This window comes from Myiozetetes cayanensis, unplaced genomic scaffold, assembly GCF_022539395.1.
Source record: "Myiozetetes cayanensis isolate MyiCay16 unplaced genomic scaffold, myiCay2020 scf2-11, whole genome shotgun sequence".
Lineage (NCBI taxonomy): Eukaryota > Metazoa > Chordata > Aves > Passeriformes > Tyrannidae > Myiozetetes > Myiozetetes cayanensis.
This window is the reverse complement of record NW_026087411.1, coordinates 113778326-113802008: the sequence shown is the minus strand read 5'-3', so window position 1 is coordinate 113802008 and position 23683 is coordinate 113778326. Positions and strand designations below refer to the sequence as shown.

The 23683-nt window shown below is 53.0% G+C and overlaps 2 protein-coding genes across 4 annotated transcripts in view; both read right to left on the bottom strand.

Annotated features, from left to right (window-relative positions):
- Positions 1 to 1479, bottom strand: part of ELP3 (elongator acetyltransferase complex subunit 3) — an 83363-nt gene extending 81884 nt beyond the window's left edge. For both annotated transcript variants that reach the window (XM_050314769.1, XM_050314768.1), the window contains exons 1-2: positions 1390 to 1479; positions 124 to 223 (exon numbers count right to left, since the gene is read on the bottom strand). In XM_050314769.1, coding sequence (XP_050170726.1) covers positions 124 to 223; positions 1390 to 1417 — 128 coding nt within the window. In that variant the 5' untranslated portion in view covers positions 1418 to 1479. The remainder of the gene's footprint in view (positions 1 to 123; positions 224 to 1389) is intronic.
- A 4845-nt stretch (positions 1480 to 6324) lies between these two features.
- FBXO16 (F-box protein 16) overlaps positions 6325 to 23683 on the bottom strand; it is a 31239-nt gene continuing 13880 nt past the window's right edge. Inside the window, exons 6-10 of one of the 2 annotated variants that reach the window (XM_050314800.1) lie at positions 23325 to 23530; positions 15688 to 15793; positions 12543 to 12756; positions 7035 to 9581; positions 6325 to 6825 (exon numbers count right to left, since the gene is read on the bottom strand). In XM_050314800.1, the coding sequence (XP_050170757.1) occupies positions 9514 to 9581; positions 12543 to 12756; positions 15688 to 15793; positions 23325 to 23530 (594 nt within the window). In that variant the 3' untranslated portion in view covers positions 6325 to 6825; positions 7035 to 9513. The remainder of the gene's footprint in view (positions 6826 to 7034; positions 9582 to 12542; positions 12757 to 15687; positions 15794 to 23324; positions 23531 to 23683) is intronic. The other variant, XM_050314801.1, reaches the window with a different exon arrangement.

Here is a 23683-nt window from a genome sequence, read left to right as displayed (position 1 = left end):
CGGGGCCTTCATTACTAGATCACGGCAGCAGGACGTGGAAAGGAGACCTGGACGTCACAGAGGGCACAGGACACGCTCATTCCTCACGGATTCCCCCCTCAGTGCCATCCCTGGGGGACTTACTTGTTGAGATCCACCTCTTTTCCCTGCTCGTGGGCCTCGATGAGCTGCTGGATGACGTCGGCGATCGTCATCATCATCAGCTCGGCCTGGCTGAGCCCCCCTGGAACGGGAACAGAGGGACACACAGGGACAGTCAGGGCTGGGCAATGATGGGGACAACCAGGGGCACTCCCCTGCAAGGCATTCCATGGAATTGTGGGATGGATTCAGTGGGAAGGGATGGTGAAGCTCATCCAATTCTAACACCGGCATCTCCCACTATCCCAGGGGATCCAACCCAGCCTGGGACACTCCAGGGATCCAGGGGCAGCCACAGCTTCTCTGGGAGTTCCAGCCCAGCCCCTCCACACCCTCCCAGCTGGGAATCCCTTCCCAATCTCCCATCTGGCAGTGGGAATCCATTCCCTGTGTCCTGTCCCTCCATCCTTGTCCCCAGTCCCTCTCCAGCTCTCCTGGAGCCCCTGCAGGCTCTGGAAGGGGCTCCAAGGTCTCCTTTGAGCTCAGTGTTTTCCTCTGATCCCCTGGAGCTGCATCCCACAGGGATAGTCTGCTGAGAACCCCAGCCTGGAGCAGTTCCAGCTCCATGGAATCACAGGATACCAGAACGGTTTGGGTGGGAAAGGACCTTTAAAGCTCATCCCATTCCAACCCCCTGTCATGGGCAGGGACACCTCCCACCATCCCAGGTTGCTCCAAATAAATCCAACCTGGCCTTGGACACTTCCAGGGATCCAGGGGCAGCCACAGCTTCCTGGGAATTCCAGCCCAGCCCCTCCACACCCTCCCAGCAAGGTCGGGGCTGGTCCTTCACCCCCCTCCCCTCCTCAAAAACAACACCTCGTGTTCCCACTGCACGCACGCGGAGGGATTTGTGGAACCGTTAAGGTCGGGAAAGATCTTTACGATCGTCAACTCCAACCGTTCCCCAGCGCCGCCGAGGCCACACCCGTGTCCCCAAGGGCCACATCCACGGGGATTTTAAACCCCTCCAGGGATGGCGACTCCGCCACTGCCCCGCGCAGCTGTGCCAGGGCTGGACAGCCCTTTCCATGCAGGAATTGTTCCCAATATCCAGTATAAACATCTCCTCTTCCCTCTCCTCCCGGCCCTCGTTCCCTGGGAGCAGGACCCGCCCCCGGCTCCCCCCTCATGTCAGGGAGCAGCGGAGAGCCACGAGGTCCCTCCTGACCCCTCTTCTCCCCGGGCTGAGCCCCCCCCCAGCTCCCCCGGGCGCTCCATTCCCGTCCGCTCCAGCCCCTCCCGTACCTTTCCCATTTTTCCTCTTTTGTTTCATCCCGGCGGGTCCCGCGGCCTCTCCTGCAGCCGCCGCCGCCGTAAAGCGACACCGCCCGCGCCGCCGCCGTAAAGCGGCACGGCCCGCGCCGTCGCGAAAGCGGCGTGAAAGGGGCGGGAGTGTTGCAGTGCCGCCATTGACCGCCGGGGGGGGCCGTGAGGGGAATGGGAGGTGTGAGAGGGAAATTGGGGGCCGTGAGGGGAATGGGGGACCGTGAGAGGAAATAGGGGGCCATGAGAGGGAAATTGGGGGCCGTGAGGGGAATAGGGGGACCGTGAGAGGGAAATAGGGGGGCCATGAGAGGGAAATAGGGGGGCCATGAGAGGGAAATTGGGGGGCCGTGAGGGGAATGGGAGGGGTGCGAGGGAAATAGGGGGCCATGAGGGAAATGGGGGATGGGAGGGAATGGGGAGACGTGAGGGAAGGGGGGCCGTGAGGGGGAAATGGGGGCGTGAGGGGAATAGTGGTCCATGAGGGGAATTGGGTCGACGTGAGGGGAATGGGGGCGACGTGAGGGGAATAGGAGGGTGAGAGGAAGGGGGGCCATGAGGGAATGGGGCTGTGAGGGAAATGGGGCACCGTGAGGGAAATGGGGGCCGTGAGGGATGGGAGGTATTGTGAAGGAATGTGAAGGAATGGGGGACCATGAGGGAATGGGGGCCATGAGGGGAAATAAGAGGGGTGTGAGGGAATGGGGGCCATGAGGGGGATGGGGGCCGTGAGGGAATGGGGGCTGTGAGGGGGAAATAAGGGGACGTGAGGGGATGGGAGCCGTGAGGGGAATGGGGGCCATGAGGGGAATGGGGCGGCGTGAGGGGAATGGGGGCTGTGAGGGATGAGGGGTGCTGAGAGGACTGTGAAGAGAATCAGGGGCCATAAGGGAATGGGGGCGTGAGGGAATGGGGGCGTGAGAGGATGTGGGGCCGTGAGGGGATGTGGGGCCGTGAGGGGATGGGGGTGCTGTGAGGGGAATGTGAAGGGAATGGAGGGACCCTGAGGGAATGGGGGCGGAGGAGGAAATAGGGGGCCGTGAGTGAAATGGGGAGCCGTGAGGGAAATGGGGGCTGTGAGGGATTGGGGTTCTGTGAGGGGAATGTGAAGGGAATAGAGGACTGAGAGGGGAATGGGGGCCTGAGGGGAATGGGGGCATGAGGGGGAAACAGGGGGCCATGAGGAGAAATGGGTGGGGATGAGGGAATGGGGACCATAAGGGGGAAACAGGGGGCCATGAGGAGAAATGGGTGGGATGTGAGGGAATGGGGGCCATGAAGGGGAAATAGGGGGTGTGAGGGGAATGGGGAGGCCATGAAGGGGAAATGGGGGTGTGAGGGGAATGGGAGGGGCTGAGGGAATGGGTGGTGCTATGAGAGGAATGGGGGCTGTGAGTGGGATGGGGGCCGTGAGGGAAATGGGGGGCTGTGAGGGGAATGGGAGGGGCTGTGAGGGTAATGGGGTGCCATGAGGGGATGGGGGCCGGGGGGAGGCACGGGAGTGGTTGGGGGTCCCCGGGATGTCCCCTGCCCACCCCTCATCGCCGTGCCCCGTGTTCAGTGTCCCCTCCCTGGTGAAATGATCGGGGTTTGGTGGTGCTTGTCGAGTCAGGGGAACAGGGAATCGTGGAATCAGGGAATCACAGAGTCACAGAAATACAGAATGACAGACTCAGAATCACAGAACCAGAGAGAGTCACGGAGTCGTAGAATCCTGGAATCACAGAATAACAAAATCACAGAAGCACATGCTCTCAGAGTGACAGAATCGTGGAATCACAGTCATGGAATTGCAGAATCACACAATCATGGAATAAGAGACTCACAAAATCACAGACTCACAAAATCACAGAATCAGGGACTTTCAGAATCTCAGAGTCACAGAGTCATGAAATCAGTCACAGAACCACAGAGTCACAAAACTACAGTCACAAAATTACAGAGCCATGGAATCACAACCTGACAGAATCATGGAATCACAGACTCACATACAGAATCACAGAGTCACAGAATCCAGAGATCACAGACTCTCAGAGTTAGGAAATCATGGAATGACAGAACCACAGAATCTCAGTATCACAGAATAACAGAATGGTTCAGGTTGGAAGGGACCAGAGTGGGTCATCTGGTCCCCACTCTTTGCTCAAGCAGGGCCATCCCAGAGCACAGGGCACAGGATTGTCCAGACAAGGTTGGAATAGCTCCAGTCAGGGAGACTCCACACAGGTGGAACTTCCTGGGCATCGGTTTCTGCCCATTCCTCTTGTCCCGTTGCTGCCCCTCCACCCCGAGCAGAGCCTGGTCCATCCTCTGCCCCCTCCCTGCAGACCCCACAGACCTGGGGGAGGTCCCCTCTCAGTGTCTGCTCTGGAGGCTGAACAGCCCCGGCTCCCTCGGCCTTTCCTGGTCACAGAGATGCTCCAGTCCCTTCAGCATCTTTGTTTCCCTCCACTCGACCTGCTCCAGGAGCTCCTTGTCCCTCCTGTCCTGAGGAGCCCAGGGCTGGACACATCCCTGGACACAACCCTATGGCTGATGGCTAAAAGAGGAGAAGGTAAAAATCCACCTGTTTCAAATTCCCAAAGTAGTGGGATCATCCTGTTTTCCCCACCCAAACCCAGCTTTACCCAGGATCTTCTATCAGTCTTCTTCCACTTTGGCACAGCCCACGGATATCCCGGGAATCCCCCTGAGGGACCCCCACGCCAGCCTGAGGGCCCTGCGCCCCTCTCAGCGCTAGGTGGTAGCAAAGGATCGAGATGAGGAGGGAAAAACAGGCTGCGCTTTCCTGACAAAAGGCTGGAAATCCCGCCTGGAGATGTGCGGGAGCAGGGAGAGCGGAGCAGGGGGTGGTGGGAGGGAGCAGGGGAGGGGATCAGGGGGTTTGACACAGTGCTGGGACGGTGGGAGGGGAACGGGTGAGAGTTTCAAGGAGAAAGGTTCAAACTGGGTGTAAGGAGGAATTTTTTCATCCCCAGACCAGCCAAGGGGATGTCAGGAGAAGGTTCTTCCCCCAGAGGGTGGTTGGGCTCTGAACAGGCTCCCCAGGGCAGTGGGCACAGCCCCAAGGCTGCCAGAGCTCAGGGAGGGTTTGGACAACAGGGAAAGAGCAGGATTGTTGGGGTCTCTGTGCAGGGCCAGGGGTTGGACTGGGTGATCCTCGTGGGTCCCTTCCAACTCAGGACATCCCATGACTCTCCAAGTGTCAGAGTGTGTTGCCCAAAGTTGCATCATCTCCTCCTTTGGAGGATCTGAAGACCTCAGCCACCTGGGATGGTCCCAGAACTGACCCTGCTTTGAGCAGGAGGTTGGACCAGGGATCTCCTGGGGTCCCTTCCAGTCCAAATTCTTATAAAATGACCTTGGAATTCCCCCATGAATCTCCAGTGGCTTCTAGAGCCCACATCAGCTTTAACATCCACAGCTTCTGGAGACAGAGAATTCCAAAGCTGAATTACATCCTATGTGGGGAACAACTTTTGTTTGGTTTTTGCTGTGAGCCAGAGCCTTGCTGGTGCCTCCAGCTCCCAAATTTCCTTGCTGGTGGTGTCCTGGTCAACCTCTGGATTCTGGTGGATCCTGTGAGCAGAGGGGACATGAAACAACAGGGCTGCCGAGGGGGAGAGAACAAGCAGCAAGGAAAAACAGGCCTCCAAAATTTAAAAAAACCACCACCAAATGACAGATAAAACTGAAGGGAGACGCTGGAAATGGCCACGGGACCTGGTCTTGGGATTTCTGGGCTGGTAAAAAGTTTTCCATGCAAACCCCTGGGTCTGTGGGCTGATGTGAGGATTTTGGGGATCAGGGTCAGGACTGGGCACGGAGGGGCCAGCAGGGGTTTCAGGGAGGGAGGAGAGCACGTGGTCCTCTATCCATGATCATCCCACCTTCCTCCCCTCCCTGGGTGGCACCATCTCCCCAGATCCCAGCACGGAACAGGTTGAAAATAGGAATTAAACTCTCCCCTCCCACCACAGCCTCCTCCCTCCAGGACACTTCTGGAGAGCTGGAACTGAGCTTCGTCCCTGCAGGATGTGCTGGGAGTGCCCTGCAGTGCCTGGACCTGCCTGTGCCGTGGTTTGGCCTCTCCCGGGGGTCTCCCGAGTGTCCTGAGCCAAGGACACTCGTTTTTATTTTTAATTTAATTTTTGGGTTTATTTTTAATTTTTTAATTTATTTTTTATTTTTAGTTTTATTTTTAGTTTATTTTTTATTTTTAGGTTTTTTTTGTGTTTATTTGTATTTTTAATTTTTAGTTTATTTAGTAACTTATTTTTTATTTTTATTTCATTTTAAAATTTTTATTTATTTTTATTTCCTTTTATTTTCATTTTTATTGAGTAATTTATTTTTATTTTACGTTTTATTCTTATTTTATTTCTTTTCTCCTTTTTATTTAATTTTAAATTTTTATTTATTTTCATTCTTATTTTATTTAGTAATTAATTTTTAATTTTTATTTTACAATTTACTTTTTATTTTATTTCTTTCTCCTTTTTAAATTTCTTTTTATTTTACAATAAAGTGATGGCTCTCAACACGTCAGCAGGGACAAGGTGCCTGACTCCAAACCAATTCCCACATCCCTGCGCCTCCCTAAAAGCAATCCCTCTCACCTGTGGCTGCCTCCTCATCTCAGCCCTTCTTTACCGAGCTGAGCTTTGCTCTCTGTTCCTCATCAGCTCCATCACTGATTAAAGCAGTTTTTAATGTGGATTTAACTCCTCCCACCGGCTGCTTTCCCTTTGCCACGAGGTCTCCACGCTCCTCCACGGCCATCCTTTAATCCATTATCCCACACCTCCCTCTCCAAACGTTCCCACCCGCGTGGCAGCAGCTCAACCCCCCCCACCTCCCCACAAAGGCTGCACATTCCCCGAAATCCTCGCTTCAACCCAGCCTGCAGCTCCCGGGAGTTACACACAGCCCCTTCCAGCAATAATCAGGATAAACTTCATTTTGGCTCCGGGGCCGAACTCCAACCCCGCGGTCCCTCCGGGCCCCGCACCCCGGGGCGCTGCGGGCGGAGCTTCGGGCCGGGCTGGGGGGCAAAGCTCCCGCAGGAGGGGGGTTTGAGGGTCGGGGTTTGCTCCCCACCCCTCAGCAGGGCTGTAGCTCAACATCCCGATCCCGCTCCTGCCGCTGGAATTCAGCTGATTGATTCAGTGGCCTCTGGGCTTCCAAAGGCACCTTCGCTTCTCCACTCAAAGGCTTTGTGTGGCTGATGAGATCCACGGGGCAGGATCTGGGAATGCCGGGCCGGGCTGGGGGCAAAGCTCTGGCAGGAGAGAGGGGATTGGAGGGTCGGGGTTTGCTCCCCACCCCTCAGCAGGGCTGTAGCTCAACATCCCGACCCTGCTCCTGCCGCTGGAATTCAGCTGATTGATTCAGTGGCCTCTGGGCTTCCAAAGGCACCTTTGCTTCTCCACTCAAAAGCTGTGGATAATGAGATCCACAGGGCAGGATCTGGGAATGCCGGGCTGGGGGCAAAGCTCTGGCAGGACGGGGATTGGAGGGTCGGGGTTTGCTCCCCACCCCTCAGCAGGGCTGTAGCTCAACATCCCGACCCTGCTCCTGCCGCTGGAATTCAGCTGATTCAGTGGCCTCTGGGCTTCCAAAGGCACCTTCGCTTCTCCACTCAAAAGCTGTGGATAATGAGATCCACGGGGCAGGATCTGGGAATGCCGGGCTGGGCTGGGGGCAAAGCTCTGGCAGGACAGGGGATTGGAGGGTCGGGGTTTGCTCCCCACCCCTCAGCAGGGCTGTAGCTCAACATCCCGACCCTGCTCCTGCCGCTGGAATTCAGCTGATTGATTCAGTGGCCTCTGGGCTTCCAAAGGCACCTTCGCTTCTCCACTCGAAGGCTGTGACTGATGAGATCCATGCGGCAGGATCTGGGAATGCCGGGCCGGGCTGGGAAATGCGCATCTACGAGGAAGGGCGAGGGCACAGCCGCCTCCCTCTGTTCTGGTTTGGCAGCTCCTTATCCGCGCGTCTGGAAACGCTGCAAGGCTGGGGGAAACAACCACCAGCCCGGGGGGATGTGACTTCCAGCAGCTCCCAGGTGAGGGAGACTCTCCCTCTGGATTTTATTGCTTTCCACTGATTCAGATTCTGAGCCGTTTGGTGACCTCGGGAGTGACGTCGGGTATGTTTTATGTTGGCTTTTACACACAGTACATTCCACACGATGTGTTTCAGGTGTGTGTGATTTAATTCTGATTAGTAGGATCCCGCCAGGGCGTTGTGTAGCCCCGCTGTTATCTCGGGGATAATCCCCTTGGCTTGGCACGTCCCCGTTTGTTAATTTACACCATCAGAACTACAAAAAAACTTGATCAGTCAGGGAAGGTCTAAGGTTTAAAATGTACAGTGAGCGTTTCTAGGTGCATGATCTGCTGCAGCAAAGGCACAGTGATGTCCAGGACTCTCCTCCAGGACCCTGGGAGCTGGATGATTCCAGGGAATGTGGTCATTGGTGAGAAAGGAAAAGCATTGCTGCAGGGTTACATCCTTGCCTTGAGTAGCTGTTTGCTGTTTGTGCCTCATGGAGACCAGAAAAAGAGCTGGAACAGCTCCTTAAGAAGCCAAGGAAGCACCCATGGAGCAATCCTTTTACCTTGGTTTCCTGGGAATAAAAAAGGCCTGTGAGGAGAGGTTTGGAATAGCAGGGAATGATGCTGATGAATGTTTTGGCTGGGATTTGCCCCGTCTCACTTCAGTTGCTCAGCAGTTGGCTTTCCTAATCAAAATTCATTAGTCAACAGATAATCAAGAGATCCTAAAATCCACGAGGTGATTCCCATCTGCAAGTTCCTGGTTCAGCTGATCCTCTGAGAGGTGACAGCTCAGGCTTGTTAGTTCTTAGGCTGTCATGTTTTTTGAGATGAACTCGTCCTTCCAAACACTCAGGACAACTGGGAAAAGGAAACACCAAAGTCTGGGAAAAGGAGATTCACTGAGTTGCCTCATCAATGATTTGGAGCAATTTTGGGAACAGTTTCTTCATGGGAAGGGTTGTAAAGCATTGGAACAGTCCCCACCCCTGGAAGTCTTCAAAAACCACGTGGATGTGGCACCTGGGGACGTGGTTGAAGGGTGAACACGGGGGTGGTGCTGGTTGATGGTTGGACTTGATGATCTTGAAGGTCTTTTCCAGCCTTAATGATTCTGGGCTTTTGGCATTCCCTCTGGAGTGGGAAATACTGAGGATTCCTGGGTGTTCTGGGGCTTTTCCCAACACCCAGAAAGGTTCAGTTTTATCCCAGCTCTTTCACTCTGGGCTATGACCAGGCAATGAGTTACAGTTGCTGAGCATTCAATCCTCTTATCCTTAAAAACAGCTATTTGTTGAATCTACCAGGAAATACCTTAATCCCAGAAAAAAAACCAGGAACAGCCCATGATTTACCTCCTCCTAAATAACAAGTGCCAGCTCCCCACGTGGATCCACGTGCTGCAATCCAGAGGGGGGTGGAGATTTGATTTCCTTCTCACTAACACGATTGGGAAGGTGGATTTGCCTTGTTCAGCATGAGGGAGAAATTCTGTTCCCAGCACAGCCCGATCCGTGTTTTCCTTGGAGTGTTTTCCTTGATTCTTCCACGCTCTTCCCTGGTTGCTTCCCAGCTGATTTGGCAGGAGCTGGAGGTCTCAGCTGAAGGATCATGGCAGTACTGGTGGTAAAGCACTCAAGTCGTAGGGAGGGTAGAATTTCCATCATTCCAACAGCTGGAAGTCATCCCTCATCTCCCACAACCCCATGGGTGCCCACAGAGCCAGACAATTCCCGTGATTCCCTGGCAAAGCATCACAGAGCAGCTCAGGCCGTGGGATGTGCCCTGAGATTTGTCCAGGTGATCCATGGAAAAGCTCACACGAGGTCCAGCAGCCCTAGGAAGGATCCGAGCAAGCGTCTCCTCCACGGTCAGAATTCCAAGCGAACATTTCAGGGGTGACACATCCGGAAGGAAGAAGAGAATAAAGCACCAGCAACAGGAAACCAGGTCGAGATCCCGAAGACCAGCAGCAACATTTTGTTTTCCCACTGCCAGGCAGAGAAGTTTCAGTCCTGCTGGGGTGAAGGACGCTCTGGATCCTCCCTCATTCCGAGTCGGATCCTTGGCTGGATGCAGGAATGTGCCAGGGCTGAGCCTCGAACACTGGAGATGCTGGAGGAAGGAGAAATAACGTTGGGATCAGATTAACTCAGGCAGAGAATTCACATCCTAACCCTGTTTAGGTGCTCAGCCAATCCTTGGGGTTTTGGTGGCATTTAATACCTCGAATACCTTTGCAAATCTGGATTATTTCCCTCCCTCATCTCATTACGGAGAAAATCGGTGTCCATCAAAAACATCTTTACTTTTCCTGCCGCTTCCTGGCAATCTGCAGACACTCCCTGGCAAAGCCCAGGTAAAGTTTACCTCGGGAAAAGCCTGGCAGAGCTCACAGGGGTCCTGGAGAGGTCACCGAAGGAATGAAGATGGGATTTGTCTCTCTCAGATATGAACAAATTACATCGCTTTGCCTTGCAAATTTCCCCTGATCCAAATGCAATCCCTCAGGGATCATTTCCTCGGGATTTTTTTTACCACGGTGGTGTTTGAAGGTCGTTTGCTTCCCCTCTAACCCTCTCCTCACGCAGGGAATTCCCTGCCATGCAGAGGGAATCCGGCCACACCTGAAGCCGGACCAGCACATCCCGGCAGGCTCCAGTTCCCTCCACCTTTATGGCACCAGCAACGGTCACTGTGGGTGGCCACATCCCTGCAGGAATTCCCTGTGCTCCCACATCCTCTCTGCCAGCTCTAACCCCCCCTCAGCAGCACAGAGACTCAAACACCTCCTTCCCATTCCCAATTCCCATTCCCTCCGGAGCCGAGCGATGCGTTCCTGGGAAGCCACCCCAACCCTGCTGCCAGACCAGCAGAATTCCCTGGATTGGCTGGAACAGCCAACACCCCCATCCAAGGTCACAACATTCCCACAGCTCTGTCCAGGCTGAGAATTCCAGGAGGAGGGTCCTGTTTTGTAGGGACCTTGTGTGGCTTTAGCACTGAGAGGGACCGTGACCCTCTGGGCTGATCCTGGTGCTGTTATGGCCAGGATGCATTTATGTCCTGCTTCCCACATGGAGAGGTCTGTGTGTGTTTTCCTTAGGCCTCATTCATGGAATTGTTTAGTTTGGAAAACCTCTCCAAGATCATTGAGTTCAACCTTTCCCTGAGCACTGCCAAGGCCACCACTGACCCATGTCCCCAAGTGCCACATCCACAGGGATTTTAAATCCCCTCCAGGGATGGGAATCCACCACTGCTCTGGGCAGCTGTGCCAGGGCTGGACAGCCCTTTCCAGGAAGGAATTGTTCCCAATATCCAATCCAACCTTTCTCATCCCAGTGCTTTTCCCTTCAGCTGTGTTTAGATCCTTTCATCTCCCACGGGAGGGTTTGTGATCACTCACTTCCTGCTCATGGAAATCAGCCTGTGGACCTGCTAAAAATGCCAGATTCCAGGGAGATCCAGAGGGATGCTGGAGCTCTCCATGTGCTCCATCATCTCCCTTCTAGATGGGATCACCAATAATTACTGGACAATTGTAGGAGCTCTGCCCTGCACCTCTGTGATCTCCCTGAGCATCCTAACAGTGTCCCATCAGAATCCCATTTTCCTTTGTTCCCTCCAGGTTCTTCATCCTTCTGGCACAACCAAAAAAAACCCTCAGGGCTCGCAGATTTTAATCCTTACGGATTAAAACCGTAATTAAGTCGTTAAAACCCACTTGTGAACCCAGAGGACTTTCCCCCAAACCTCCACAAACGTTGGTGCTTCTCAGAGGTACCCAAAAGGCTTTTCCAGGGGGCTGCAGACACTGAGGACCTTCAGGAGACATGGAGAGCTTCCCAAGCCAAGCCCAGACTGAAACAGCACAAAATTCTTGGGAATCACGTCGTTCTGCATCCTTATTTTTGGGAGGTGTTCCTGGATCAGCTGCTTCCTCAGCTGTTCCCTGCCTGCCTGCAGTTCACTGCTCCCTGCTGGAATTTGCTGAGGGCTCTGCTTCCAAACCCAACCCCACCAGCTCCTCCGGGCTTCTCTCCAGGACCTGGGGGAGTTCCTGGCCTTTGGATGGAGCTCCCAGCCCCATCCCTCGCTCTGCCAGGCGCTGTTGGGGAGTTAAACCCCTGTGGGGCCCGTGCCCATGATCATTCCAAGATGAACAGTTGGGACAGGGAGGGGTTTGGGAAGTGCTGGGTGGGACATCCCTGGCCCCAAGTTCTCTCCCGACGCAGCAAATCCCTGTCACCTGCATTCCCACAGTGTCACCTCCTTCCCCCTGGGCTCTAAAGAACAGCTCTGCTGGTGACAAGGACGGTGGGATCGCTTGATCCCAGGCACAGACGTGGCTGGGGATGACGGGATGGAGAGGATCCCTGAGGAGAAGGGCCTGGGGGTGATGGTGGATGAAAAGCTCAACAAGCTCCAGGCCAGAAAGCCCCCTCATGTCCTGGGCTCATCCCACAGCAGGGGAGGGGGGGATTCTGCCCCTCTGCCCCCTCAGGTGAGACCCCACCTGCAGAGCTGCCCCCAGCCCTGGGGAACAACAGCACCAGGACGTGGAGCTGCTGGAGAGAGTCCAGAGGAGGCCACGGAGATGCTCCCAGGGCTGGAGCCCCTCTGCTCTGGAGCCAGGCTGGGAGAGCTGGGGGGGCTCACCTGGAGAAGAGAAGGATCCAGGGAGACCTGAGAGCCCCTTCCAGAGCCTAAAGGGGCTCCAGGAAAACTGGAGAGGGACTGGGGATGAGGAATGGAGGGACAGGACACAGGGAATGGCTTCCCACTGCCAGAGGGCAGGGACAGATGGGAGATTAGGAAGGAATTGCTGGCTGGGAGGGTGGGGAGGGCTGGGCTGGAATTCCCAGAGAAGCTGTGGGTGCCCCTGGATCCCTGGAAGTGTCCAAGGCCAGGCTGGAGCCACCTGGTCTAGTGGGAGGTGTCCCTGCCCACGGCAGGGAGTGGAACTGGATGAGCTTCAAAGTCCCTTCCCACCCAAACCATTCCACGATTCCACGATCCGGACATTGCCGGGCTCTAGCACAGCCTCCCCACGGGACAGGACATCTTACTGACGTGGAGCTCTGCTCTCCATCCTGGTGGCACCTCCAGTCCCTCTCCCACGGGGCTTTGGCGCCGGAGCTCGGACGGGCGCCGGTCGAATCCCGGCGTTCCACCGGGAGCTCTGGGCCAGGGCCTTGGGGGGCAGGTTCCCGTTGGAGCCGTGAGCGGCCCAGCTGGGACGAGCTGGTGGCTTTGGAAGACACCCAGGATCTGCAGGAAGCCACATCTGGGGAGAGAAGACAACACCAACATCCCCAACAGCTTCAGAGGGCGGAAAGCTCGGAATCCACTGAGAACTTCCCTAAATTCTGTACATCCTACACATTTTATCCCTAGATGATACAAGCACGATGTGTTTTATTTACAGCAGCCTGTGCTGGGGGGATAAGTTTACCTGGAGGACAAAAGGACCCCACTAAAAACTGATGCCAGTAAAGCTGAACCCATGTTAATTAATTAATTAATTATTTCTCCACAGCAATTCAGATGTTAATTCCCCAATTTCCCCCCCTTCCCCTGTGCACGTGGCTGTGGCTGATCCCGGCCTTGCTTGGTGTTTGGAAGTGCCTCAGCGTAAAGGATGAAATGTATTTTAACAGAAGATCCAAATTAATCAAATAATAACAATAATAATAATAATAATAAAATCTAACCATCACAGTTTATTCCTTGAGGAAGATCCCCCGAGATTCACAAAAACCCCACGGGTTATTGAGACCAACCCACTTGGTGGGTTGATACAAATCATTCAGTAAGAAAAGCGAACCGAAATTATCGTCTTGGGCCAATAAAATCGAAAACAGGGTTTGCAGAAGATAAATAAATGGACATTGGGCAGGGCCACCTGTGGGTGCTGAGAGCCCTGGACCTTCATCTTCTGCCCATTATAAATGTGATTTTTTTACTCCACAACACCAATTCTCTCCCCGCTGCAGAGACGTAGAGGGGTTCCTGTGCCTTCCTAGGGAGGAACGTGGCCCTTCATTCACAGCCCTAATTAACTTAATTCCTCGCAATTTACCGTGCCTTGTAATTGAGCTCATTTACTTTCATTTATTCCAAATGAAGTGGTGGCATTTTGTGCTCTCCACCATCACAAACAGACTCCCAAACCTCCCGGCTTTTCCAAGGGTGGGGGGGAGCTGATTCACCCCATGCAAATGTGGATGCAATTCCAGCACTTCATCATCACCCTAATGAGGGGTTTTTAGCCCATTTTGGGGTGGTGTTGTTGATGCCTCCTGAGCCGGGAGCTCCCTCTAAGAACCCTCTTTCTGTAATTCACTTTATTCTCACCTGCTCTCTGCACTTGAATCACCGACCTATTGAAGGGCTGCCTTTTAATTTGACTCGATGTTTGCCTGCCTTGGGCACTTATTCTTTCATCACGGTCTGTTTTTTTTCCTTCTGAGGATTTACTGAAAGATTTGCACATTAAGCCTCTTTTATTTGGACTTGATTAAATAAGAGCCTTTTCAAAGGTTTCCCAATGCTGCCTTAATAACAAATGGAAATTAATTTTGGATTATTCCTGGTGAATTATGTTTTTATTTATATATATATATATATTTATTTTCTTTTTCTGTGCATCAGCCTGGTGTAACCTTCAGCTTTATTTTCTAGCAGTGCTGTTGTCATTAAAGGAGGTGTAGTGTGAGAATAAAAGGCCCAGCTCTTCCACTGGAATGTGGACAGCTCCAAAATCAGGAGGAACAGAAGCCTTTGGAATTCCAGCCCAAGGTGCTTGTGCCTTCATTAACTCTGAAGAGCAATAACTTTGGTAAAATCTGGGAGGGGGGAGGAAGAAATCAAATTAACTTATTTTAGGCCTGAACTGAGAGTTATTTTGTTTTGTTTTGTTTTTTTTTCTCTTCAGGACTGCCAATAAAACAGCTTTAAACGTGAAAGGGGGAGATGTGGTGGGATGAATCCGTGGAGGGAACCCCTGGAGAGTGGAAACTGTCTGAATAATTATTATTATTTATGTCATTTCACAGTCACTGAATCCTTTTCCTTGCAAACAGGCTGGGATTGGGGTCGGGAGGAGCCTCTTTTATGTAAAACCTCCCACCCCTTCCCACAAAAAAAAAAACCACAAAAAAGATGTTTTTCCTGGAAAAACACATTCCTGGCTCTGCTTCCTGAAATCCCCCAATACGTCCTCAAACATGTTCTTCTTCTGGCAGTTCCTCATTGCCACATCCACAAAAAAAAACAAACCCATCCATGGAGTTTTCTGGAAGGCTGAGGCTTCCCGAGGCTCCTTCATCAGGAGCAGAGGGAGGGAGGGGCAGGGAACGAGGTCGCTGTCCCCTCCCCACCCTTGATTATTTATAAATATATATTTATAAACACTTTTCCTTCATTTTCTACTTGAAATAATTGGGAATTCATGGCTCTGGACCTGCAGCTGGGCTGGGATGAGGGATGAGGGAATACCAGGCACGTGCTGGGGGTGGCTGATTTTGGGATGTGTTGTGTGTTGTGAGGGGGGATCCTGCTCCTTCACAGGAGAAATGTTGCTTTCTGAGTGTTTCCACCCTTCCCATCCATGATTTTGGACTCCCACTGTGCTTTCCAGCATTCCTCTCAGGAGCCCAGAGACACCGGGAGACACAATAGGGAATTTGCTGCCTGAAATTCCCTAATTCTGTCCTGTGGGATTGGAATGTGGAAAGGGAAGGAGATCCTTCAGAGGGGCTGATGGACCTGCCTGAGCTCTTCAGAAACCTTCCCAGGGTCTGGATTTTACTCCTGAGAGTGGAAAATTGGGGCAGCTGGTCATATCCCAGCGTGATTCCCTGCATTTCCACACTGGAATATTCCTGTCCTGATGCTTAATCGTGTTGGCTTTAATAACAGCTGCATGTAAATGTCTAACCTGGTAAATTTATGGACATCCACAAGGCTGTGTGAGCTCAGGAAGAGCTTGGACAACACTCTCAGGGACATGGTGGGATTCTGGGAATGTCCTGGGCAGGGCCAGGAGTTGTTGGACTGGATGATCCCAGTGGGTCCTTCCCAGCTCAGGACATTCCATAATTCCATGATTTTACAATCAGGAGCTCTTCCCTAAAGTGCAAACTTGCAGCTCAGATGTTCCTGGGAGCGCTCGACACGGAGCCAGCCGATCCAATTCCAGGCTGGAGATACTTGCCGGGGATTTGTCCCTCCGGAGCTGGTGGGATGCACGTGCCGCTCTCCTTTTCCTCTCGGCTGCCCTTCGGCTCAGATCCGGGCTCTCCCCTCCTCCCTTCCTTCTCCTGCAGAGACCAACACAACAGGATCAGGAAAAGCTCTGGAATTGCTTCCCTGGGATGGAGAAAAAAAAAAAAAAAAAAAGGAAAATCCCTCGCGCCGTTGCCACCTGAGGAGCCACAACTGAAGAGACCATGTTAAATCAAAATATATCTAAAATATCTAAATATACAAATACATACATTTAAAAACTATGTTAAATATATAAATGCATATAAATATATATTGTGCAATGATATATAACTATGTGTAATTATATATAATTATATATTCGATCTAAATATACCTGAAATATCGAAATATACAAATACCATAAATTTAAAAACCATGTTAAATATATAAACACATGTAAATATATATTATATAATGATATATGGCAATATAATTATATGTAATTACATATCATTACATATTAAATATAAAGATGTTTAAATTATCTAACTAGACAAATATATAAAATCATGGAATTATGGAATGTCCTGAGCTGGGAAGGACCCACTGGGATCATCCAGTCCAACAACTCCTGGCCCTGCCCAGGACATTCCCAGAATCCCACCATGTCCCTGAGAGCGTTGTCCAAGCTCTTCTTGAGCTCACACAGCCTTGTGGATGCCCATAAATTTATCAGGTTAGACATTTACATGCAGCTGTTATTAAAGCCAACATGATTAAGTGTCAGGACAGGAATATTCCAGTGTGGAAATGCAGGGAATCACGCTGGGATATGAGCAGCTGCTCCAATTTTCCACTCTCAGGAGTAAAATCCAGACCCTGGGAAGGTTTCTGAAGAGCTCAGGCAGGTCCATCAGCCCCTCTGAAGGATCTCCTTCCCTTTCCACATTCCAATCCCACAGGATTAGGGAATTTCAGGCAGCAAATTCCCTATTGTGTCTCCCGGTGTCTCTGGGCTCCTGGAAGGAATGCTGGAAAGCACAGTGGGAGTCCAAAATCATGGATGGGAAGGGTGGAATCACTCAGAAAGCAACATTTCTCCTGAGAAGCAGCAGGATCCTCCCTCACAACACACAACACATCCCCAAAATCAGCCACCCCCAGCACGTGCCTGGTATTCCCTCATCCCTCATCCCAGCTGCAGGTCTAGAGCCGTGAATCCCAATTATTCCAAATAAGAAATGGAGGCAAACTGCAACCTGTTTACAAGCACCGACAGCCGAGGGAGAAAATTCAATCCAGAATATTCCAGCTGGGATCGAACTGCTCGTCCCGGGGGGCCCGATGGGTGGACTCGACCTTGAGGGTCTTTTCCATCCTAAAGCACCCTGTGACCTTTAGACAGAAAGGAGACCTGGCCTCGTGGTTGGAAGTGAGGATATCAACCTCTCCTCCTGCAGCAGGTCCCCACCACAATCCCATTCCAAGGGCTGGAAAACTCAGGGAACGAGGATGGGAGCCCGGATGGGAACGGCAGCTCCATCACCGCCAGCCCTGAACTCGGCGATTCTCACCCCCTTTTTCCTCCCGTTTTTCACCTTTCCCTTCAGGAATAATTTACACCCCCACGAGCCCAGCAGGCCCAGAGGACTGGGAAGAGCAGGAGCCAAGCGTTGGGATTCCGGAGGGCAGGGATGCGACCACGTCCTTCTCACGCCAGCGAGCGGAGCCCCCCTCTTTGTCAGGGCCTTGCCCACGGAACAATTAACTGCAAGTAATTATTTTCTCGTTGGGTAAACACTCCAGGACAATATGCAACTGTTTTTTGGAGCCAGCCCACGTCCATAAATTATCCCACTGAATTAGTGCTGCCTTGCAGAAGCCCCGGGAGAGCTGGCTGGGAGAGGGGAGGGGCGGGGAAGGAGGTTGAATTTTGGGCTGAGCTGTTGCCGTGAGAGGCAGCAGGGCCCTTTCTTGGGACACAGGGACACGGTCCTGGCAGGGATCCAGGATTGGAATCCATCATTCACGACGAAGTGAGGGAGGCAAATCTTTTGGTTCCTTGGCAGCACAAGCCCCAGATGCCTCCCAGCAGATCCAGGACTGAAAAAAGCCCCTCCTGGTCCCTCGGGGGCAGGTCAGAGTCCCACAGGGAGATTTCCTCCTTCTCTTCCACACTTCACTCTCTCCCTTCCCCTTTGCAGGATTTCTTCGTGCCCAAAGAGACAAATCCTTGCTGATCTCTGGGAGGTGTTGTGGGTTGTTTTTTTTTTGCGGGGGGGGGGATATAACAAAAAGCTACTGGGATAATCCAGGCAGAAAACAAAGCAGAAACCACCCCCAGTGATAAAGTGCAACTCCAACAGGCACGGCCAAAACTCAGCTGAGGGATTTTGATAACCCCTTCCCAGGCAATTTGCAATCCAGGCCCTGCCTGGGTCTCTCCTCTACCACCTCACCACTCCCTGGGCTGTGCATCCGATCATTTCTGTTCTTAATTTCGCTGCTCAGGGACTGCCAAGCTTTTCCCACACTGTGCCAGCCCAACCCACCAACCTCCCAGGGCACATTCTGGGGGATTCTCCGTCCCATCTCCTTCATTCCACCCAATCTCCTCCAGTGGTTGCTGCCTCTCCGTTTTCAGAGCACGGGCTCGTTACTTGCTGAGCAAGAAGCCAAGAAATCCATCAGAAAAGACAAAAAAACCAGCTTTCAATTATCACCCAGACTGCAGATGGACACCTCTCTGCCATTTTCTGGGACAGTGTGATGGTTCTTCCTTCCAGAGACACGAAGCACCAGCACCATCCAGGCCCAACCCTCCCCCAGCTGCTCCCCAGAAATCTGCTGGCTTCTTTCTTCAAAGCTAAACATCCAATTATGGCTTTATAGCCCGAAGAATATGTCCTGTGTTACCATTTACAGGACTCCCTTCATCTCCACTCCCCTGTGGAATCGAGAATTCACTGTAGCTTGTTCCACTTCCCATGTTCCACTTTCTTTTTTTCTGGCTGAGCAGGGAGAAGTTCTGAGCTGGGAATTCTCAGCAGGGCTGCTCTGATGCTGCTGGGGAAGGGACCACGTGGAGAAAGGCTTGTCCCAAAAGGACAAGGAAGAAAGAGATGGCAAATCTGTGTCATCACAGGTGGCAGACAGTGATGGGACAAGGGGGGACAGTTTTAAACTAAAAAAAGGAGAGATTTAGATGAGATATTAGGAAGGAATTCTTGGCTGTGAGGGTGGGGAGGGGCTGGGATGGATTTCCCAGAGAAGCTGTGGCTGCCCCTGGATCCCTGGAAGTGTCCAAGGCCAGGTTGGATGGAGCTTGGAGCAACCTGGGACAGTGGGAGGTGTCCCTGCCTGTGGAACTGGATGAGTTTTAAGGTCCTTCCCAACTCAAACCATCCTGTGATTCTGTGGAACAAGAGGATCTTTAAATTCCCTTCCCACACCGGATTCATGAGGACACCTGGAGAAGAGAAGGATCCAGGGGGACCTTGGAGCCCCTTCCAGAGCCCAGAGAGGCTCCAGGAGAGCTGGAGAGGGACTTGGGACAAGGAATGGAGGGACAGGACACAGGGAATGGCTTCCCACTGCCAGAGGGCAGGGACAGATGGGAGATTGGGAAGGAATTCTTCCCTTTGAAGGTGCTGAGGCCCTGGCACAGGTTGCCCAGAGAAGCTGTGGCTGCTCCTGGATCCCTGGAAGTGTCCAAGGCCAGGCTGGATTCCCTTGGAGCAACCTGGGATAGCAGAAGGTGTCCCTGCCCACGGCAGGGAAGTGGAACTGGATGAGCTTTAAGATCCCTTCCCATCCAAACCATCCTGGGACTCCACGAACTCTGCCATTAAAAGCCAATATTCCAGCAGGGACCCCTTGACTTGATGACCAGCAGAGACCTCCCCTGTCCCTGGACCAGAAACCCAGCTCAGAGTGAGCCCGAGCTCAGGGCACATTTTAACCAGGCCCAAGAGTTACGAAAAACCGGATTTTTTTTTTGTTTTGTTTTCCATTACCTCCTAAATCCTGCAAAATTTCCCCTGAAATTAGGCGGATTAACTTTGATCCCGGTGACTGGTCCCGCACCTTGCTTTGATGGTGGCGTCAGGAATCCCTTTGATGTGATCCCCGTTTGTTCCCAAGAGCCCGGTTTTCCTGGGCGCAGCACAACCCCAGTGGTTTGGTGGCTCTCAGATCTGCGCTGTTCTCTCCTGTCATTCTTTTCCCTGCCGTCGTTTTGTGCCTCTCTCCTGCTTTCCTGCGAGTCTCTCACCCACCCCCATGACCTCGAGAAAACCCTCCCGCCTCTCTCCCTTCAGCAAATCCCTTTTCCCCCCGCCAGATTCCCCCCAGCAAACCTTGGGAAGCTGTTTTAGCGTCTCGTTTTACACGAGGGGGGGGAGTTTTGTTGCCTCCGACATCCATTTTACATGAGGGGGTTTGGTTGTTGTGCCCTCGGGCATCCCAAGAATCCGTCTAATCTGAGGAACAACCGCACCTGACACCGCCCGGGGAGGGTGGAGATTGCTGGCTCGGGTTTCTCTTCTCCCTCCTCGGTTCAGGGCAGGGTCTTTCCTAGCCTGGAGCAGCTCGCACGGCATTCCCGGGAGATTCCAAGCTCAGCCAGCCAGACCTGGGCACGGGTTTTGGGGGGTCCGTGGGTCGTGCAGAGCACACAGCCCAGAGGGCCACCCTGAGCAACGGGCGGAGAACACGATAAAGGAGCCTTTCCTGGGAGGATTCCTGGGAAAAGGCGGCAGAGGGGATGCATCCATGGAAAAGAAGCATCCAAACATCCAAAACATCCAAACATCAGTGTGGGAAGCTGGGTCAGCACCTGCAATGCTGCACCTGTGCTGCTGGATAATCCCTGCAGAGGAGCCCAGGCAGCAGCAATTACCTCTGATATTAAAGGCAGATCCTCGATAAACAAGCAAATCTCACCGAATTCCTTTCTCTCCCTGCGATAATCCCCCGTAATTGAGGATAAATGCCAGATTTACCGGAACGTTGCACAAACGGAGAGAGGCTCAGCTCTCACTTGGGAGGGAACTCACTGAGTGTGTTGTCTGCCTCTGGTTCTCAGCTGCATCCACAGCTCCACGCTGGGAAAAAGGTGGCTTTTAAACTCTTCAGACAGGGTTTTTGTTCCACTTTTTTTTTCATGGCCAGCACAAGAGAAACCCTAAACCTCACAAGAAACCTTTAGGAGCTGCTGCCTCACAAAAAAAAAAAAAAAAAAAAAATGTTTAGAACAACTTTATATTTAGGAAAACAACGCCGGGATGTTTGTTTGGCCACGGGAGGCGTTTTGGGCCAACTGTTTAGTGAAAAGCCTCAAAGGGCTCGGCCCAAAAGCGGTGCTGGAGCTTGGAAAAGCACCACAGAAAGAGGGTGAGGTGGAAACTGGGAAGCTCTTTGAAGTAAAAGTGCAATACCCACGGACCAGGGGACGCGGATTAAAACCGTGATTCATAAAAGGCTTTTTGCTCCCGCACTGGGAACGTTTGGGGAACAGCCCGGAGGAGAGCTGGGTCCAGCAGAGTTAATCCCATCGGGGAAGGGCTGCACAAGAGCACAACTTGCCAAGTAATCCCCGGCTGGGGTAATTCACAGGCTGATTGTTGCTGTGCACGGGGATAATCTTGGCTCTATCAGTTATTTACTTTAACGCAACCCGGGCGCTTTCGCCGGGGCTTGGTTGGTTCCCAAGGTTTTTGTTGGCACGGGGAGGAGGAATCTCCTGCTCTCTGCGCATTCAGCTGTGTCTGGGCAGTCCTTTCCCCAGGGATTCCCACAGGGACTGGGAAATGGCCAGGCTGATCCATCTCCTGCTCCCCAGGCTCGGATCCGTGGCGGTGTCAGCGTTTCCCATCGGCTGCCGAGAAACATCAGAGGTGGCACCAACAGGGACTCGAACAAGAAATGGGGGAACACTTCCCACAGGTGACATCTTGCAGCCTCCCTGTTGCTCCTGCTGCTGCTTGTTAATGCGCAGGAACGTGACCACAGACCTAAGATTTGGAAAATCTCTGATGGAAGGGAAAATGTGGGGCTGTCCCGACACGGATCAGTGTGAAAAACTCTGCTCTGTGGGGGGAAATTTCCTTCTGCCAGTGCCTGACCAGGTCATCCCTGAGCCCAGGAACTGATGGATCTAGGCAGTGGAGATACAGATACTGTTCATTACTTAAATGTTCTGTAGGTCACACATCCTCTGTCACCTGCCCTGCAGTTCAATCACCAAAACCTCATTCCAGCCAGAAGGTCCCAGAAGTGATGGAATTACGTCCCATCACAACTAATTCATTCTTCTGTGCAAAAACTGCAGATTCCTCTGGACTCTGTAGCTCTGTTTAGAAAGTCTTCAGCAAACTCTTGTTACATAAAACACCCCACAGCCCCTGGAGCCCCTGGTCTTCCACAAGGTCCCAGTGGTAGCTCCATAATCCTTCTCTCCCTCTTTCCCCTCCTCTCTTCTTGCTCCCCCCTCTGCTTCTCTTCCTGTGCTCCTTCCTTGGTGCTTTGGGTGCCTTGGAGCTGGGAAGGGGGGTGGATTTTACCTCAGGTGTTTTGGAGGGGTTGGATTCTGACTCAAGTCTTGTGGATCAGTCTGTGCTGGCTCAGTGCTGTGGTGGAACATTTTTGTCCAGCTTGTGTGGCGCCCTTTTGAACTTTTGCCAGGTTCCCTTATTTTCTTCCCCTAAATTATCAATAAAAGATACCTCTGGGGAATAAGCCCACGACTGAATCTCCAGGTATTAAAGCTCCCTATATCGATATATTTTACAGTCAAAGCCCTGACTGAGCCCGTGAGGTCACACCTGGATCTCCTGTTACAGCTCTGTCACATTCCCAGGACTTGTGCCTGTGGAGGACACAACAATCCTCTGCAGCTCCAGGCTGGGCCAGAGGGGCTGGAGAGCAGCCAGGTGGGAAGGGAGCTGGGAGCTGGGATGGCCAGGAAGCTGAACAGGAGCCAGAGGGTGCCCAGGGGGGCCGAGAGGGCCGATGGATCCCGGCCTGGCTCGGGCAGAGCGTGGCAGCAGGAGCAGGGCAGGGATTCTCCACCCCTGGAGTGCCGTGCCCAGCTCTGGGCCCTCAGCTCGGGAAGGACATGGAGGGGCTGGAGCAGGGGCAGGGAAGAGCAGCGAGGCTGGGAAGGGTGTGGAGCACAATTCCCATGAGGAGAGGCTGAGGGAGCTGGGGGGGCTCAGCCTGGACAGGAGGAGGCTCAGGGGAGACCTCATCCCTCTGCACAACTCCCTGCCAGGAGGGGGGAGCCGGCTGGGATGGGGCTCTGCTCCCAGGAAGCAGCAGCAGGACAAGAGGGCTGGGCCTCCAGCTGGGCCAGGGGAGGTTCAGGTGGGATGTGGGGAAGGGATTCTTTCCCTGGAGAGTGCTCAGCCCTTGGAATGGGCTGCCCAGGGAGGGGGTGGATTCCCCGTCCCTGGAGGTGTTTCAGGACAGGCTGGATGTGGCATCAGCGCCACGGGCTGGGAACCACGGCGGGCTCGGAGCGAGGGTTGGACTGAATGATCTCAGAGGTCCTTTCCAACCCCCTCAATTCCATGATTCCATGATTCATTCTATGCCACAGGACATCCTGAGCCCCGGAGAAAGCAGAAGAGAGGGAGCCCTTACGCCTGCCTCGCCTGCTCCAGGGGGTCCGAGTTGTCCAGGTAGTTGTAGCGGACGGTGTCCGTGGGGTGTCTGTCGGCCGAGCGCCAAGGGGGCAGCTCCTTCTTCTCCCTGGTTCTCCTCCTCCCCTGCTCAGGGGGTTTTGCCTCTGGGGCGCCGCTTCTGACGGGCTGCACGTCGATAACCACGAACTCCTCCTTGGGAAGAGGCTGGAAGGAGAGGTTCAAAGAGGAAAACAGGTTTTAGTGGGATTAGCCCGATTTTAGAGTTGTCACAATTAACATTAGTTGTCCCAAGGCCCATTAAGGACTGTGGGGAGAAATGGACCCCTGACAGTGCTTGTCCCATGTCCCACAATCTAC